This window comes from Carlito syrichta, unplaced genomic scaffold (assembly GCF_000164805.1).
Source record: "Carlito syrichta isolate Samal-C Ts95f unplaced genomic scaffold, Tarsius_syrichta-2.0.1 Scaffold316369, whole genome shotgun sequence".
Lineage (NCBI taxonomy): Eukaryota > Metazoa > Chordata > Mammalia > Primates > Tarsiidae > Carlito > Carlito syrichta.
The window spans coordinates 80,352-96,209 of NW_007260465.1; the positions used below are offsets into that span (position 1 = coordinate 80,352).

The following is a 15,858-nucleotide window of genomic DNA, read 5'->3' on the forward strand; positions in this document are numbered from 1 at the left end:
ATGTCCTTGGTGTCTTCTGACCTGCAGGCTGGCCCGCTTGTCCCTCTTCCCCAGCCTCCTTCCCTTTGAATCAAGGCTGGGATAGGGACTGCTTTCAGGTGGAGCTGTCCCTTTAAATTTCTCTTGCATCCCTGAGTTACTGTCCTGGTGTGTAATCCTGCTGCCATGGCAACCAGGGGTGCTGCAGGACCTGGTACCACTCCTCAGGGAATGGCTGACTGTGGCTGCAGCACCCTGGTGGTGGCCTCGTGGGTACAGGGTCTCAGAGGAATGGGAGCACTGGGCTGCTGCTAAGTCCCTCCCTCCTGCCCACCCTGCTCCCCGTGTGTAAATGTGCCCCCACCCTCTCTTTTCCCCAGTTCCTAGATGCCTGACTTGCCTCCTGGGCATCACCCCTTTTGCCAAGGGGAAGAGCTGGTGGGAGATGGGGGGAGGGGCTGCCGAGGTGAGGGGTCAGAAGGGCTTGGGCAGCTTTCCCTGCCCGCAGTGGTGCTGCTTCTATCCTCCTGGCTGGAGGACAGGTTGGGGGAGGCATCTGGGGCTCGTTGCCCCATGCCAGGGTGGTGCTACTGCTCCCTGGTGAAGGACTGAGTCGATCCTGGGGACCTCCTTTGACTGAGGGGTTGTTGTAAAGGAAACAGGACCTGGAGATGGGACAGAGGACAGAGGTCAGAGGATACGGGGAGGAAGTCCACCCCAGTCCACCCCAACTGTCAGGAAAAGAGCCTCCCACTTTACCCAATGCGGAGCTGGGGTCTCCCGGAGAAAGGAATATACCCCTTCCATGTCCTTCCTTGCCAGTGACCACACTGACCCCTGGAGAAGAGTGGGGAAAGGACTTTGCTAACTCCACACTCTGCAGAGTCTGAGGCCGGAATCTCCCAGGGAGGGGCTTCCAGGAAAGAGGGGGACAGGAGCACGAGGGGGCCAAGACCCCTTCTCCTTGGGTTTCCCGCAGCTGGCTGTTGCGGGGGGAGGTCTCTGGGTACCGCGCCAGTCCTGAAGGGGAGTCATGCCTCCCCTCGTCCCCAGCCTTCTCAGCACCTCCATCCCGCCACGGGTACTAAGACGCCAGGGTCTGGCCGGCTGGAGGTTGAGGGCTCCCTTTCCTTCCACCCCTCTCCTTTCCCGCCCCGTTGCCGCCCCGCCCTCCCAGGCTCTGGCCAATCAGCAAGGCCGTTCCGGCGCTGGGGCCTGCCATTGGCTGGTTCTGCAGAGGCGCCCCGAGCCCGCCCTCTCCGGCGCGGCGCCCTTCGGCTCAGCCGGCGACTGGCGGGACTGGGGGACGCTCCGGGAGCTCGGGGCTGGGGTCGCCATGGCAGGCAGCCCAGGCAGCGGGGCCTCCTTGGAGGGCATATCCCTGGGCTCCTCCGAGGAATCCGAGCTCCGGAGGGAAGGTAGGGAGGGGCGGGCGGGAGGGGGCAAACGGGAAGCTGGCCCCGTAGCCACCTACCTTTCTCCAGCGGGGTTTGAGCACTGAGGGAGGGTGCTCTAGGAGAGGGCATCTGGGAGCACGGCCTTCCAGGAGAGCTGGACAGAGGCCACCAACTCCCTAGCTTGGTCCTCCCTCCTTAACTGGCAGGTTGCGGAGGGTGAATCCCAGCACGCCCTGGCAGAGTGGGAAGGGGCCCGCCCTGGCCTCCGTCACAGCCCACCGAGGGCCTTGCAGGTCTCTGACCGATGCCAAGCCCAGGCCTGGGCAGGAAGGACCTGGAGGGCAGGCTTGGAGCTTGTTTCTGGAGCAGGCAGGGAGCCGGAGAGGGAAGGAGGTGGGAGTCTGGGGGTCTCCGCCACTTGTCTCAGTGCTTCCCACTCCTTCCTGGAGGAGGTGCTCTGGCTGTATCTCCCTGCCTCTATGACTTAGGTGCTGTTATGCAGATGTGGGCGTGGGTGGCAGGGTGGCAGAGTAATGATACCCCTTGCCCATCTCTGCCCCCAGCTGGGCACATTCTGCTTCTCCCTTCCTCCCCCTGGAGCCTGCCGCAGCCTGGAGCTCCCACCTCTGTTGGTGTGTGATAGCCGGCAGCCCCCACCTCAGGTCTCAGAGGTCATTGCTGTGGCCCAGCTTCAAGTGCTCTTATGTCCTTGGAGATGTCCTGTCCCAGGCGGAGAGTTTGCAGGCCCTGGGGATGACTGAGTCTGACCTCTGCCCTGGGGGGCCAACAGTCATCCCAGGCCCCTGTGTTTGCTTTCCCAGCTCCTGCCAACATTCCAGGCCTACCTTCCTGTGTTCCTTGTTAATCTCTTCTTATTTTTCCTCTTTTTTGTTTTTTGAGTTGGGGGTCTCACTCTATCACCCAGGCTGGGGTGCAGTGGCATCATCACAACTCACTGCTGCCTTGACTTCCTGGGCTCAGGCTTCCGCCTCAGCCTCCCATTCCATGTTAATTTCTAGTGATCACGATGACAGATCGTTGTCACTCAGAGCTGCAAGACCTGTAGTCATCATCCTGTCCAACCCTCCCATTTCACAGGGAAGGACTAAGGCCAGTGAGTGGCAGCGACTTGTGCAGCGTCACATTGAATGTGGGCTGCGTGGGGGTTGGTGGGTTTGGAGGGTACGGGGGGCTGTGCCTGGGGGCTACGGCGTCCCCTGGGAGTGTCTATGGATGTTAGGCAGGAGTGGGATGGTGCTGGGGCCTGGATGCTGCCCAGGTCCTGTGTGAGGCTGCCTGCTTGACTCTGCGCCGGCACTTGGCGACAGGCTCCAAGCACTGTCTGTCTCATCCCTGAGCACCAGGTGCAGGTGGCAAGTGAGGAGCCTGTGGTCCTCTGGTGCAGGGTGGAACCTGGAACCTGACGCCTGCTCCCCTTTCTGCCCTCCCCCACCTCAGGGTCCCTTCCTGCTGCCACAACCTCCAACCTGCCAAGGCAGGCATTATCCAGGGCAGAGAGAACAGGCTGAGGAGACTGCCCCCTCTTCCTAAGGTCCCTGCTCCAGGCATCCAGGGAGGGGAGTGCTGTAGGGAGGGGCTGTCTTCTGGGGGTGGTGGGGGGAGCCGTTGCGGGTGTCTCGGTCTTTGGTGCCCGGCTGGTGCCTGTGTATCTCACTGCCCGCCTCTCCCCCCAGCAATGCAGCAAGTCCTGGACAACCTGGGGTCCCTCCCCAATGCCACCGGGGCTGCAGAGCTGGACCTGATCTTCCTCCGAGGAATCATGGAAAGTCCCATAGTGAGATCCCTGGCCAAGGTACAGTGCTTCGCGGAGGGGGGCACGGGGCACTGTACCCGGGGTCACGGTAGGGGGTGGGGTGTTAGCCACGGGGCCCTGGAATGGGGCACGTGGCATGAGAGGCCCCCCCGAAGGGACATGTGGAGAACATCATGCCCAGGTGATACCCCTGAGCGGCCAAGGAAGGGGGCTGTCTTCACCTGCCTGGCCAGTGTGGCCAGGTGTTTGGTGACTGCCAGCTTGTGGAGGGCGTGCTTGGTGGGCGGCTGGTATGCCTGCGCAGGAGGTGGGGGTCTCCAGATTGCATCCCACCTGTCCCTCTGCCTTTGGGCATTTTGTGCAGAAGTCTTCTTAAGGTAACCTGCCACATATCAGGTGGGCGAGAAACTCACGAAAGGAGAAATGACAAGACAGTTGGGCAATGGCCCTGATAGAGGCAGGTACACTGGGCATTTTGGGAGCCCATGGGGCAGGTGCCTAGCCCAGCCCTAGGAAGGCAGGGAAGCCTTCCTGGAGGAAGGGCCACTTGAGCTGAGTATGAAGATTGGTGGGGTGGGGGGCACGTTCTGGGCCCGGGCAGGCTTTGAGCAGGAGCACAGAGGTGAGAAAGAGCTGGAATGTGCAGGGGTGCTGTGAGGGCGGGTTTGAGGCTGGAGCCTCGGCTGCCAGGAATGTGGGCTGCGTGGGGGTTGGTGGGTTTGGAGGGTACGGGGGGCTGTGCCTGGGGGCTACGGCGTCCCCTGGGAGTGTCTATGGATGTTAGGCAGGAGTGGGATGGTGCTGGGACCTGAACTTGGAGTTGCGGGGGAGGACTCTGCCCCAGGAAGTGGGAGGCTGGCTGCCTTCAACTGAGAGAGGGAGCACGGGCAGGGAGGAGGGCTGCCCTCCCATGGATGGCACTCTTGGCTGTGTTGGGGGCAAGGCTGGGAGTCGGGGAAATCAGACCTGGCTGCTCAGGTCAGGGATGGAGCAGGGACAGTCGGGAGTGGAGGGCTGGCTGGTCCCCGAGGAGAGGGAGGAGAGGGAGTCGGACGGATGGGGGCCTGGACTGCCGTGTCAGGCACCTGGTTTCCCGGGGCGGGGGTGACTCAGCCCCAAGACAGGAGAAAGAAGAGGGCTGGCTTTGGTCCAGGAAACATGCTGGCCCAGGCTTTGGAGGCCGGGTGGTAGAGGCTGGAGTGCGGAGGCAGCTGGTGAGGGAGGCTCAGAGGCTCAGAGTCTCACCTGTGGCCCCGGGTGGAAAGAGACAGAGGCTGAGAGAACACGAGTGCAGGCCTGGAGGCTCTGAGGCACAGGTGCTGGGGTGGTCAGGTGTGGGCTTTGATGGAAGAGAAGCAGGACAAGGAAAGAGAGCAGGGGGCAGGAGGTAGAGGGTTTCCATGGGGACAGTCCGGCCGACATGACAATGTAGGATGTGGCCCCGGGGGCCGGGTGGGTCATTGGCGAGAAACAGGTCCAGGCATAGGAGGCTCGGGAGTGGCATGGGTATGTCTACAGAGGCATGGGACTCTGGGGCTGTGGCAGGCATTGGGTGGAAGGGAACGCTGAGGCAGCCCCCAGGGGTCCTGTGGGAGTGACCAGGAAGTTGGCCATGACAGTGGGGGCGGGGAGAGAGAGGGCGGGGCCCCCGGGTGGGGGGCTTTCTACAGGGTTGACCCTCTGCATCACAGGATGGCTGCAGCCATGTCGGGAGGGAGGAGGACTCAGTCCCCGGAGGGAGAGACCTGCTGCAGGGGACCTGGGTGTCCCCAGGACCCACCTGGTGTAGTGGCGTCTGTGGGAGGGTTGATGACTTCTTAGCAGCAGAAGATGAAAAGTCTGAGGGGGTCACAGTGGGAGGTGCTGGGGAAGAGAAACCGAGCAAAGAAGAGGGGGCGGAGAAAGGCAGGGTGCTTTTCATCCTGAAAAGAGTGAGGGGTCTGCTCTTTTATTATAAATACAAACAAGCGGGGCATGGTGTGCACACCTTGTAGTCTCAGCTACTCCGGAGGCTGAGGCAGAAGGATTGCTTGAGCCCAGGAGTTTGAGGCTAGCTTGGGCAACATAGTGAGACTCCATTGCTACCAAAAAATGTATAAAAAAGTAGCTGGGTATGGTAGTACATGCCTGTAGTTCCAGCTATTTAGGAGACTGAGGCAGGAGAATCCTTTGAGGCCAGAAGTTGGAGGCTACAGCAAGCTATGATTGCACCATTTGCACTCCAGCCTCCAGCTTGGGTGACAGAGTGATGCCATGTCTCTCTCTCTCTCTCTCTATATATATATATAAAGAAGGGTATAAGCTTCACAAGGGCAGGAAAGTTTGTCTGTTTGGTTCGTTACTGTCTCCAGTAATGGTGCCTAGCACACACGTGGTAGGTGCTCCCTGAGTATCTGTTGAAAGAATAAATACCAAAGAGTGTAAAAAATGTAATAACACACTCCTGAGCATGGGCCGTGTTTGCTTTGGTTCTTGCTCGCTCTTTCTTTCTTTCTCTTCCTTCCTTACTTCCTTCTTTCCTTTCTTCTTTTCTTTCCTTTCTTTCTTTTTTTTTTGAGTCAGAGTCTCATTCTGTTGCCCAGGTTGGAGTACAGAGACACGCTCACAGCCACTGCAGCCTCAACCTGCTGGGCTCAGGTAATTCTTCTGCCTCAGCCTTCCAAGAAACTGGAACCCTAGGTGCATGGCACCACACCCGGCTAATTTTTTGGATTATTGTATAGATGAGGTCTCACCAAGTTGCCCAGGCTGGTCTTGAACCCCTGGGCTTAGGCAATCTTCTCACTTCTACCTTCCAAAATGCTGGGATTTCAGGCAAGAGCCACCATGCCCAGCCTCTTTCTTTTTAAGAAGTAGGCTGGGCTTGGTGGCTCAGCCTGTAATCCCACGCGTTTGGGAGGCTGAGGTGAGTGGATTGCCTGAGCCTGCAGGTTTGAGACCCGCCTGGGCAACTTGGTAAGACCTCGTCTCTACAATAAATCAAAAAAATTAGCTGGGCCTGGTAGCGCGTGCCTGTAGTTCCAGCTACTTGGAAGGCTGAGGCGGAAGGATCGCTGGAGCACAGCAGGTCGAGGCTGCAGTGGCTGGGAGTGGCCACTGCACTTCAGTGTGGGCGACAGAGTGAGACTCCAACTCAAAAAAAAAAGAAGTAAAAAGCGCGATACGAAAACCCCTCCCCCTCCTTATACCGCTATGTCCCCTCTCACAGGTCATAACCGCAGGTGATGGCATTCCCTGAACCTTTGCTTGTCTTGCCTATGCATGTGTTTAGCCATAAACAATATACCCTTTTATGTGCGTTTTTGTTTTATTTGTTTATTTAATTTTCTTGGAGTCGGGTTGAACTGTTGCCCAGACTGGAGTGTAGGGGCATGATCATGGCTTATCGTGGCCACGACCTCCTGGGCTCAGGTGAATCCTCTCGCTTCAGCCTCCTGAGTAGCTTACTACCACGCTTGGCTAATTTTTTTATTTATTGTAGAGAAGAGGTCTCACTATGTTGCTTAGGCTGGTCTTGAACTCCTCAAGCAATCCTTCCACCTTGGCCTTCCTAAAGTGCTGGGATTCCAGGAGTGAGCCACCGTGCCTGGGCTATGTGTGTTTTTAAACTTTACATACCTGGAAGATAATATAAGCCACTTCTGAGATTTCTGCTTTGTTCAAGTCTATAGCTGTTGACCTGAGGGTTGATAGAGCTTGAGTCATTATACCCATAGTGTGGCCGTTGACTTCTTGGCTCCCCCACCAAGAGACGAGGGTATCGTTGCTGTTTTCCCCCTCATGGGTGGCGCTGCAGGGAATGGCCTCACTCCATCTGCTTCTGTGCATGTGTGGGGGTTGTCGTGTGGACACTTGGCCGTGGAGTTGCTGAATGTGAGAGATTTTGAACTCAACATCTGTAACTTCCAAAGGTGATTCTGGAGTCAGATTTATGAGGCCACACCGTGTCTGGATCACTTACCTGTGGTCTTCACAGTGAGACGTGGAGTGAGGGAGGCTGGTTCCCTGGGTGGCTGAGTTTCAGGGTAGGTGGCCCTCTTGCTAGCACCTGCTTTAAGACAGGATTCCATGATGGCTTTCCTCTCTCTGGCTTTGTCCAGTGCAGGGCAGCTCTCCAGTGATGAGACTGCTGGCTGAACGGCTCTGCCACTCTCTAATTCTTTCACCTATCCACTCATCCACTCAGTAGATATTTAGGCCAGGTGTGGTGGCTCACACCTGTAATCCCAGCACGTTGGGGGACTGAGGCAGGAGGATCACTTGAGCTCGGGAGTTCCAGACCAGCCTGGACACCGTGGTGAGGCCTCATCTCTACAAAAAAATAAAAACAATTAGCTGGGTGTGGTGGCATGTGCCTGCAGTTCCAACTACTCAGGAGACTGAGGCGGGAGGGTTGCTTCTTCTGGTGAAGAGACCCAGAAACCCACGGGAAAGGAATCAGGTTGGAGCCACATGTGGTGACTGTGATCTCCCTCCCTCTCCCTTGTGGAGCTGGGCCTGATGCTCCTCTCTGGGGATGCGCAGACGTGGGAGCGGCCTGGTGGGGTAGATCTGGGACCAAGGAAGGGCAGGGCCTGAGGGTACAAACCCAGAAGGCTCAAGGTTCTGGAGGGAAGTCAAGGCCGGCAGCAGATCGTCCATCCCGGCGGCTGGGTGCAGACAGCAGGTGGCAGCCCTGGCAGAGGCTGGTGTCTGGGAGGCTGATGTGAACCAGCAGCAGGTGTTCCAACAGCAGGCGAGGTGGGGGGAGAGGAAGTTGAGGCAGGTGAAGTCAGAAAAATAGTTCCCCGTGGGGCCATCAGCCCTGGGGGCATGAGAAGCTGGCATGTGAACTAGGCCGCATGAGAAGGAGAAGAAAGACGCAGGTTTGGAGTCAGAGGATCCACTGGCTGACTGTGTGACTTTAGGGCATCTGGCAACCTCTCTGAGCTTTGGTTATTTCTCCAGAGAAGTGGGGAGAGTAATATGTCTCAGAGTTGTGGTACGGCTGGGTGGAGGCCAGCGTTGTGCAAGTGCTTCTTTAAACCAAAAAGAGTTGTTATGCTATAGCCTTAGCTGGGGCTGGAGTTCACAGCCTGTGGGGAGAGCTCTGGAAGGGTCCAGAGCAACCTCTAAGATGGGGGCCACACTGACAAGGGGACATGGCAGACAGAGGGCACGGCAGTGGGGAGCCTGGTGTACCGGTTAGCTTTTGCTGTGTAACAAACCACCCACTCTGTAGTGGCTTAAAACAACCCTGACTTCATTTTCCTGACTTCGAACTGGCTGGGTGGCTTTTCCAGTCTGGGCGTGCGCAGGTGGGTTGGGTGGTCTCGGGTGGCCTCACTCCTGCCTGGTGTCTCAGCTGGGAAGGCTGCAGTGTCTGGGATGGCCGGACCCTCTCCCCACGGGGTCTCTCATCTTCCAGGAGGGCAACCTTCACATGGTTGTCTCAGCAGCAAGGAAGGAAAGCCCCCATCACAAGCACTTTCCAAGCCTCTGCCCATATCACATTGCTAATATCCCACTGACCAAAGCAAGTCACATTTGTCAAGCTGGGTCGCAGGGTTTTCTGATAGCTGGTCACTGGGACATCTTGCAGGTTTTTTTTTTTTTTGAGTCAGGGTCTTCCTCTGTCGCCCAGGCTGGAGTATAGTGGCGAGATCACCGCTCACTGCAGCCTCGCCTCCTGGGCTCAAATGGTCCTCCCACATCAGCCTCCTAAGTAACTGGAACTACAGGCACCATGCTTAGCTAAAATTTTTTTCTTTTTCTTTTTTTTTTTTAGAGACAAGGTCTCACTATGTTGCCCAGGTGGGTCTCGAGTTCCTAGGCTCAGGTGTGAGCCACCGTGCCTGACCTTCTTGCATATTTTGAACTACTTAATTATGAGCTCGGGCTTCGAATGGGCATTCCCTGCCTTCTGCCACGATCAGAGGGATTGGAGTGGAGGGTGGAGGGACGAGCTTTTCATAGAAATGGCTGTGAAGCATTTCTGCTTTGTAGCCTGCCGTGGTCCCGGGTCAGGGCTGGCTCCACTGTGACCCAGCTGTGCCTCTGGCACAAGTCTGGTCCATAACGAGCCTGAGTCCCCGCTTTGCTGAGGAAGATTTTCAGAGCAGGATGAAGCAAATGGTTGACACAGAAATTCAAATCATTCTTCTGGCCCTGGGGCTTGGTACCGGTACCACTGCTCGAATCTCCTAATATGAACAATAAGAATGGCTGGGTACGGTGGCTCATGCCTGTCATCCCAGAACTTTGGGAGGTGGAGGCAAGAAGATTGCCTGAGCCCAGGAGTTCAAGACCAGCCTAGGCAACATAATGAGACCTCAGCTCTACAAAAAAATTAGAAAATTAGCCGGGTGTGGTGGCATGCCCCTGGAGTTCCAGCTACTTGGGAGACTGAGCTGGGAGTATCACCTGAGCCCAGGAGGTCGAGACCAAGTTGTGATTGTGCCACTGCACTCCAGCCTGGGCAACAGAGTAAGACCCCAATTCAAAAAAAAAAAATAGTATTAAGTCTTAGCAAAATAATAAAATATTAATATTAAGTGAAAAAAATCAGGCCCTAGGGATAGATACACACACACACACACACACACACACACACACACACACACACACACATACACACTCCACAAATCATGATTCCCCTCTTTTTTCAGGCAAAAATAACTGTATTTGTTTTAGGAATATGTAGCATATGTATGTCGAATATATGCAGATAAATTAACACTCTTTAAGTGAGAAATCAGGGAATAATGGAACAGGGAATAAGATGGTGCTTTCTGTCAGTGGGTGGATGGGCAGTGGGGTGGGCGGTGGGCCACGTGGTTAGATGTAGGATATTGTCAAGAGCTTTGTTTCTGGTCTGGGTGGCAGGTTCTTACATCTTATTATACCATCCAAAACATCTAATTTCACACCACCGTGCACAGACCAATGATGAGAACATGTGATAAACAAAGGATTGTGATGAATCCACTTCCGAGTGAGTTTACAGAGTCCCAAAATGCGTGTTGCCACCAGTCATGCTTGCTGGGTGTTTTCAGTGCTGGTGGATCAGCTGGTCAGCTTGCCCGCTGAGGTGTCTGCTTTGGATTTGATTGACTGCATGTCTAAAGTTTCCACTGGGCTGTGAAGGTTGAGCTTGGAGGGCTGTGCTTTGATATCTGTGGGTATAAGATGCTCAGGGCCGGCCACCAAAATGGACCAGCCTCTGGTGGGGTCGGGGGTCATTAAGTCAAAGATGGGGGGTGAGCAGCCTAGGAGGCCCCCTGGCTTCGCCCTGATCAAGTGAGTCTCTTTGGGAAGCTTGTCCTCCATCTGTCCATCCATGGAGCAGTTAGTGCTGGAGCCAACACGGGTGACCCTTCCAGTGCTCACATCAGGACCTCTGGGCCAGGGTTGGCACTGTGGTTGCCATGGTGAGGTTGTTGCTGCCTGAGTGCCTTTGTTCGTTCTTGAAACTCACTTCCTGGGGCTCCGACTCCCAGCACTGCCCTAGCCACAGTGGTGACACAGAGCCGGGGACGCCTCTGTCCCTCCCTCAGGAGCTCTGCAGGCTGTGCTGAGCTGATGACAGGGTCTTGTGGGGCTCCGTGGAGGCCCAACCCTTTGGGCTTGTCCCTGTCCTCAAGTGCTTCTCCTTGGCCCTACGTTGTCTGTTTCCCCCAGCAGCCTGTGGGCATCAGTCCACAATGCTGCACACCTGGCAGAGGATGGTTTAGGGGACCATGGGGCTGTGTGGGGTGCTGCTGCCCTGGCCTGTCTGGGGGAAGAGAAGGCAAAAAGGCTGTCACCTTCATTGAGCAACTGCTGTGTGCCAGGCACGGGGTCCATCTCACAGTATTGCTAAGTGGTAATATTTAAAATGGCCCCATCTCAGGGGCTTAAAATCTTTCTGCTATGAAGAACTTAAAAATATATCCTGAACCCCATCATCCATCACCCCCCTTCAGTATTTAACAGACCATTAGCAATCTTGTTTCATCCAGACCATCACACATTTCCCTCTCTCCTGAGTCATTTTGAAGTTCAGCCGCAATATGATTTTATCTGTATTTCCGTATGTATATCAAAAGATAAGAATTCGTTTTAAAAAAAAATCAGACTGCCAGGCACAGTGGCTCAAGCTTGTGATCCCAGCACTTGGGGAGGTCAAGGCGAGAGGATTGCCTGAGCCCTGGGGGTCGAGACCAGCCTGGGCAACTTGGTGAGACCTTGTCTCTACAATAAATCAGAAAAATTATCTGGGCGTGGTGATGCACACCTGTAGTTCCAGCTACTTGGAAGGCAGAGGCAAAAGGATCGCCTGAGGCCAGCAGGTCGAGGTTACTGTGGCCATGAACATGTCACTGCACTCCAGTCTGGGTGACAGAGTGAGACTCTGACTCAAAAAAAAAAAAAAAATCAGATTACTATTCTCACACCTAAAAAAAAAAGAGGAAATCATTATTTATCTGTGAATTTTTAATAAATGGTATTGGGGCATTTGGATAGTCAGTTTGAAAGATCGCCATGATCAAAACCAGAAACTATATTGTGCATATTTGAACTCAGCCATCCATTAAGAACCTTTGATGTCATCTGGACATATTTATCAAAATATTTTGGTTCTCAATAGTATAAAATAGAAAATGTGTGATTTATATAATTTATGTATAACTATTACTGTAAATTTAGCGGAAAATGCATCACGACTTTGTTTTTTTCTTTTTTTCCCACCAGTGAAACAATAAAGTTGCTATTAACAACAAAAAAAAGAAAGATTGCCATACCTCACACCATATATCAGAATAAACTCCAAGCAGATCAGAGATCTAAATGTGAAAATATAAACCATACCTGTCCTAGAAAAAACATGGATCTGTGTACGGAGAAAGCCCTCCCTAAAAAAACCCCCCAAAAACGAAAACTAGCTTCTAAATTCAGATGCATGAAAGATTAATACATTCAACCACATTAATTTTTTTGCATGACAAAAGCACCATAGGCAGAGTCAAATGACCAACTGGGGGGGACATGATTTGCAAGAGGTATCACAAATAAAGGATTAATCTTCCCAATAGAGAGCAAACATTTAAAAAATGGGAAAAAGGGGCAACCCTTTTTGGGTCCCCTCCTGCTCTGGGAGCTTCTCTGTTCTCTCAATAAATCCTGCTTTCTTAAAAAAAAAAAAAATTAAGAAAAAGAAACCAAGACCTGATAGAAAAATTGGCAAAAGACACGAATAGACGGTTCACAGTAAAAAGATATCCAGATGGCCCTTACACATTTGAAGAGATGCTTGGCTTCACTCATAATAGGCAGGATGAAAATTCAGCCCCACTGAGAGCTCAGACCTCGTCCTGTGAGTGGCAGACATTCAAGGTTTGAGCAGCACTCTGGTGGTGAGCTTCAGGAGAATCTCACACACAGTGCTGGCGGGGGCTCATTGGCCCAAGTCCCATGGAGGGGAATTGGTCAATATCTAAGAAAATCACATGTGTATTCAGTGCTTGACCCAGCAAGAGTTCTAGGAATTTACATGGAAGCTCTTCTGCACGGATAGAGAACACAACGCCAGATCGTTCACTGCAGCATTGCTTCCAATTGCAAAATCTTAGAAACAACCTAAAGACTCAAGGAGACTGGTTGAATAAATCACAGCACTCTAGTCACGCAACGGAGTCAAATGCAGTCATTTAACAAATAATAATAGAGGAAGTTCTCTGTGTTGTGGCGTGGAGTGATTTCTAGGCCATGTTGTTAAGTAAAAAGTTAGACAAAATAGCCAAACTAATTGAACAAAAAGAAACAAAAACCCCAAGTTATCAGAGTATATACAGTGTTCGAACTTAAAAAAAAAAAAAGAAAGAAATGGAAATATTTACTTTTGTGGGGGAAAAAGATAGAATAAATCAGAAACTAAATGAAAATAATTACCTTCAGGGTGTGGGTTTGAAGAGGTAGAAGAAATGTGGCTGGAATGAAACTTATTTGTGTTTACTTTATTTTATTTTATTCTTTTTGAGTTGGAATCTTACTCTGTCGTCCAGACTGGAGTGCAGTGGCCGCTCCCGGCCACCTCAGCCTCTACTTGCTGAGCTCCGGTGATCCTTCCGCCTTAGCCTTCCAAGTAGCTGGAACTACAGGCGCACGTTGCCACACCCAGCTAATTTTTTGGTTTATTGTAGAGATGAGGTCTCGCCAAGTTGCCCAGGCGGGTCTCGAACCCGTGGGCTCAGGCAGTCTACTCACCTCAGCCTCTCAAAGCGCTGGGATTACAGGCTGAGCCACCGAGCCTGGCTGCATTTACTTTTTTATGCAGAGTTGAAATCTGAACCATGTGAATGTGTGTATTCAAAAAATAAGATTAAAATGAAAAAAGCAAACCCTAAAACCAGATGTGACTCTATCCATGTATCAACTTATTAGCATAATCATATGGAAATAAGAATTCATTCAAGAATCTTTGCCCCAAAACCCAGAATTTATTTATAAAAAATTGCCTATTTGTTCTTAAATGTTTAAAATTTCAGTCACCTTCAAAGTATTTTCCCTGTGACGCAATACACCTATTGAAGCACTTTTTCCACTGCTCAATATAGTTTTTGACTTGTCGATTTTTTTTTTTTTTTTTTGAGTTGGAGTCTCACTCCGTCACCCAGACTGGAGTGCAGCGGCCGCTCCCGGCCACCGCAGCCTCGACCTGCTGGGCTCCGGCGATCCTTCCGCCTCACCCTTCCGAGTAGCTGGAACGACAGGCGCGCGCTACCACGCCTGGATAATTTTTGACTTATTGTAGAAATGAGGTCTCGCCAAGTTGCCCAGGCGGGTCTCGAACCCGCGGGCTCAGGCAATCCACTCACCTCAGTCTCCCAGAGGCGCGGGATGACAGGCTGAGCCACCAAGCCCGGCTGACTTGTCGATTTTGATACCTTTTTATTTCACCTCTTCTACATCAGCAAAACATTTCCCTTTAAGGACTTTTTCCATCTGGGAGAACAAAAAAAAGTCCTTCAGGGCAAGATCAGGCGAATAGGGAGAGCAGGACATGGGGGCCATGCCGTTTTTGGTTAAAAACTGCTGAACACTCAGCGTAGTGGCCAGGTGCGTTGTCATGTTGGAATAACCAGTCACCTTTAAACCACAACTTGGTATTTCTTCTGCAAATCGGGATGCAACATTTTCAGAATTTCCAGATGAAAACTTTAGTTGACCATCTGATCTGGAGGAGCAAATTCTGACTGTACTAAAAGGGATCTGCTCTCCAAAAGATAATTCCAGGTTTTTTTGGGGGGTCTCCTCTTGTATTGCAAGGCTGTACTATTTAATACAGTAGCTACTAGCTGCATATGGCTATTTATTTAAATATTAAATTAAAATACCTGCTATGGCTTGAATGTTTATGTCCCCTCCAAAATTCACTTGGAAACTTAATCCCGTGTTATATTAATGGGGTCTGTGGGAACTGATTAAGTCATAAGGGCAGAGCTTTCATGAAGGGATTTCTGACATCCTGAAAGGGCTGGAGGGAACCAGGTATGCCCTTTCGTCCTTCCACTTCTGCCATGTAAGGATGCAGCAAGAAAGTTCTTACCAGACACCAGATACCAGCACCTTGGCCTTGGACTTCCCAGCCCCCAGAAGTGTAAGAAACACACTTGTATGATTTATACATCACCAGGCTCAGGTATTTTGTTATAACAGTAAAAGGAGACTGAGACAGTACTTAAACTAAAGTGCTTAGATAAAATTAAAAATTCTGGCTAGGTGCAGTAGCTCATTCCTGTAATCCTGCACTTTGGGAGTCTGAGGTGGGCAGATTGCTTGAGGCCAGGAGTTTGAGACCAGCCTGGGCAACATAGTGAGACCTTGTCTTTACAGAAAAATTTTAAAATTACCAGATATGGTGGTATGCACCTGTAGTACCAGCTGCTTGGGAGACTGAGGCAGAGGGATCACTTGAGCACAGGAGTTTGAGGCTGTAGTGAAGTATGATCATGCCACTGCATGCCAGCTTGGGCGACAGAATGAGAACCTGACTAAAAAAAAAAAAAAATTAAAAATTCAGTTCCTCGGTCCCACTTACCACATTCAGGTGCTCAGTAACCACATGTGGCTAGTGGACCATATTGGACAGCAGAGCTGCTGTTAATGCTGCCAGTTATTTGAGGTATTGACATTTGGAGGAAAAGAGAATTGTAGATAAATTTTAATTTTTTTTTTTTTACTTAGTAGATTTGTGATAGGTAGTACAGGAGGGTCCCAACATACCAACGAGTTTGGTTCCGAGAGTGTGTGTATAAGTCCGATTTGTTTTAAGACCAACAAAGTTAGCCTAGGTACTCAACCAACACAATTGAGTATATAGTACTGTATATATTTAGTAAGCTATACTGATGCCTGGTAAAGATAAATAATACCTGAAAAAGCAGGTGTGTGTTGTTAAAGTTCGTAACTTGAAGGTTCGTATGTAGGGGACTTACTGTATAGCAACTTCAAAACTTTTTTGAATACTGAACGATAGAATAAGGAAGTAAATCTATTGGGAAATAAATTCTCATCGAAGGAAAAGAAAGATACAGACATAGAATGGAGGAAGATGAGGAACATCTTGTAGAGTCTGATTTTAATTGGAGCTATCCGTGTCAGCTAAGTCTACAATAAAATCAAAAAATTAGCTGGGCATGGTAGCGTGCGCCTGTAATTCCAGCTACTCGGAAGGCTGAGGTGGAAGGA

At 51.7% G+C, this 15,858-nt stretch overlaps 1 protein-coding gene across 1 annotated transcript in view; it reads left to right on the forward strand.

Moving 5' to 3' along the window:
- Window positions 1–1,266: 1,266 nt before the first annotated feature.
- The window catches only part of MPP2 (membrane palmitoylated protein 2), a 23,946-nt gene continuing 9,354 nt past the window's right edge, over window positions 1,267–15,858 (forward strand). Inside the window, exons 1-2 of the mRNA XM_021707074.1 lie at window positions 1,267–1,397; window positions 3,071–3,189. Of these exons, the coding sequence (XP_021562749.1) occupies window positions 1,316–1,397; window positions 3,071–3,189 (201 nt within the window). The 5' untranslated portion in view covers window positions 1,267–1,315. The remainder of the gene's footprint in view (window positions 1,398–3,070; window positions 3,190–15,858) is intronic.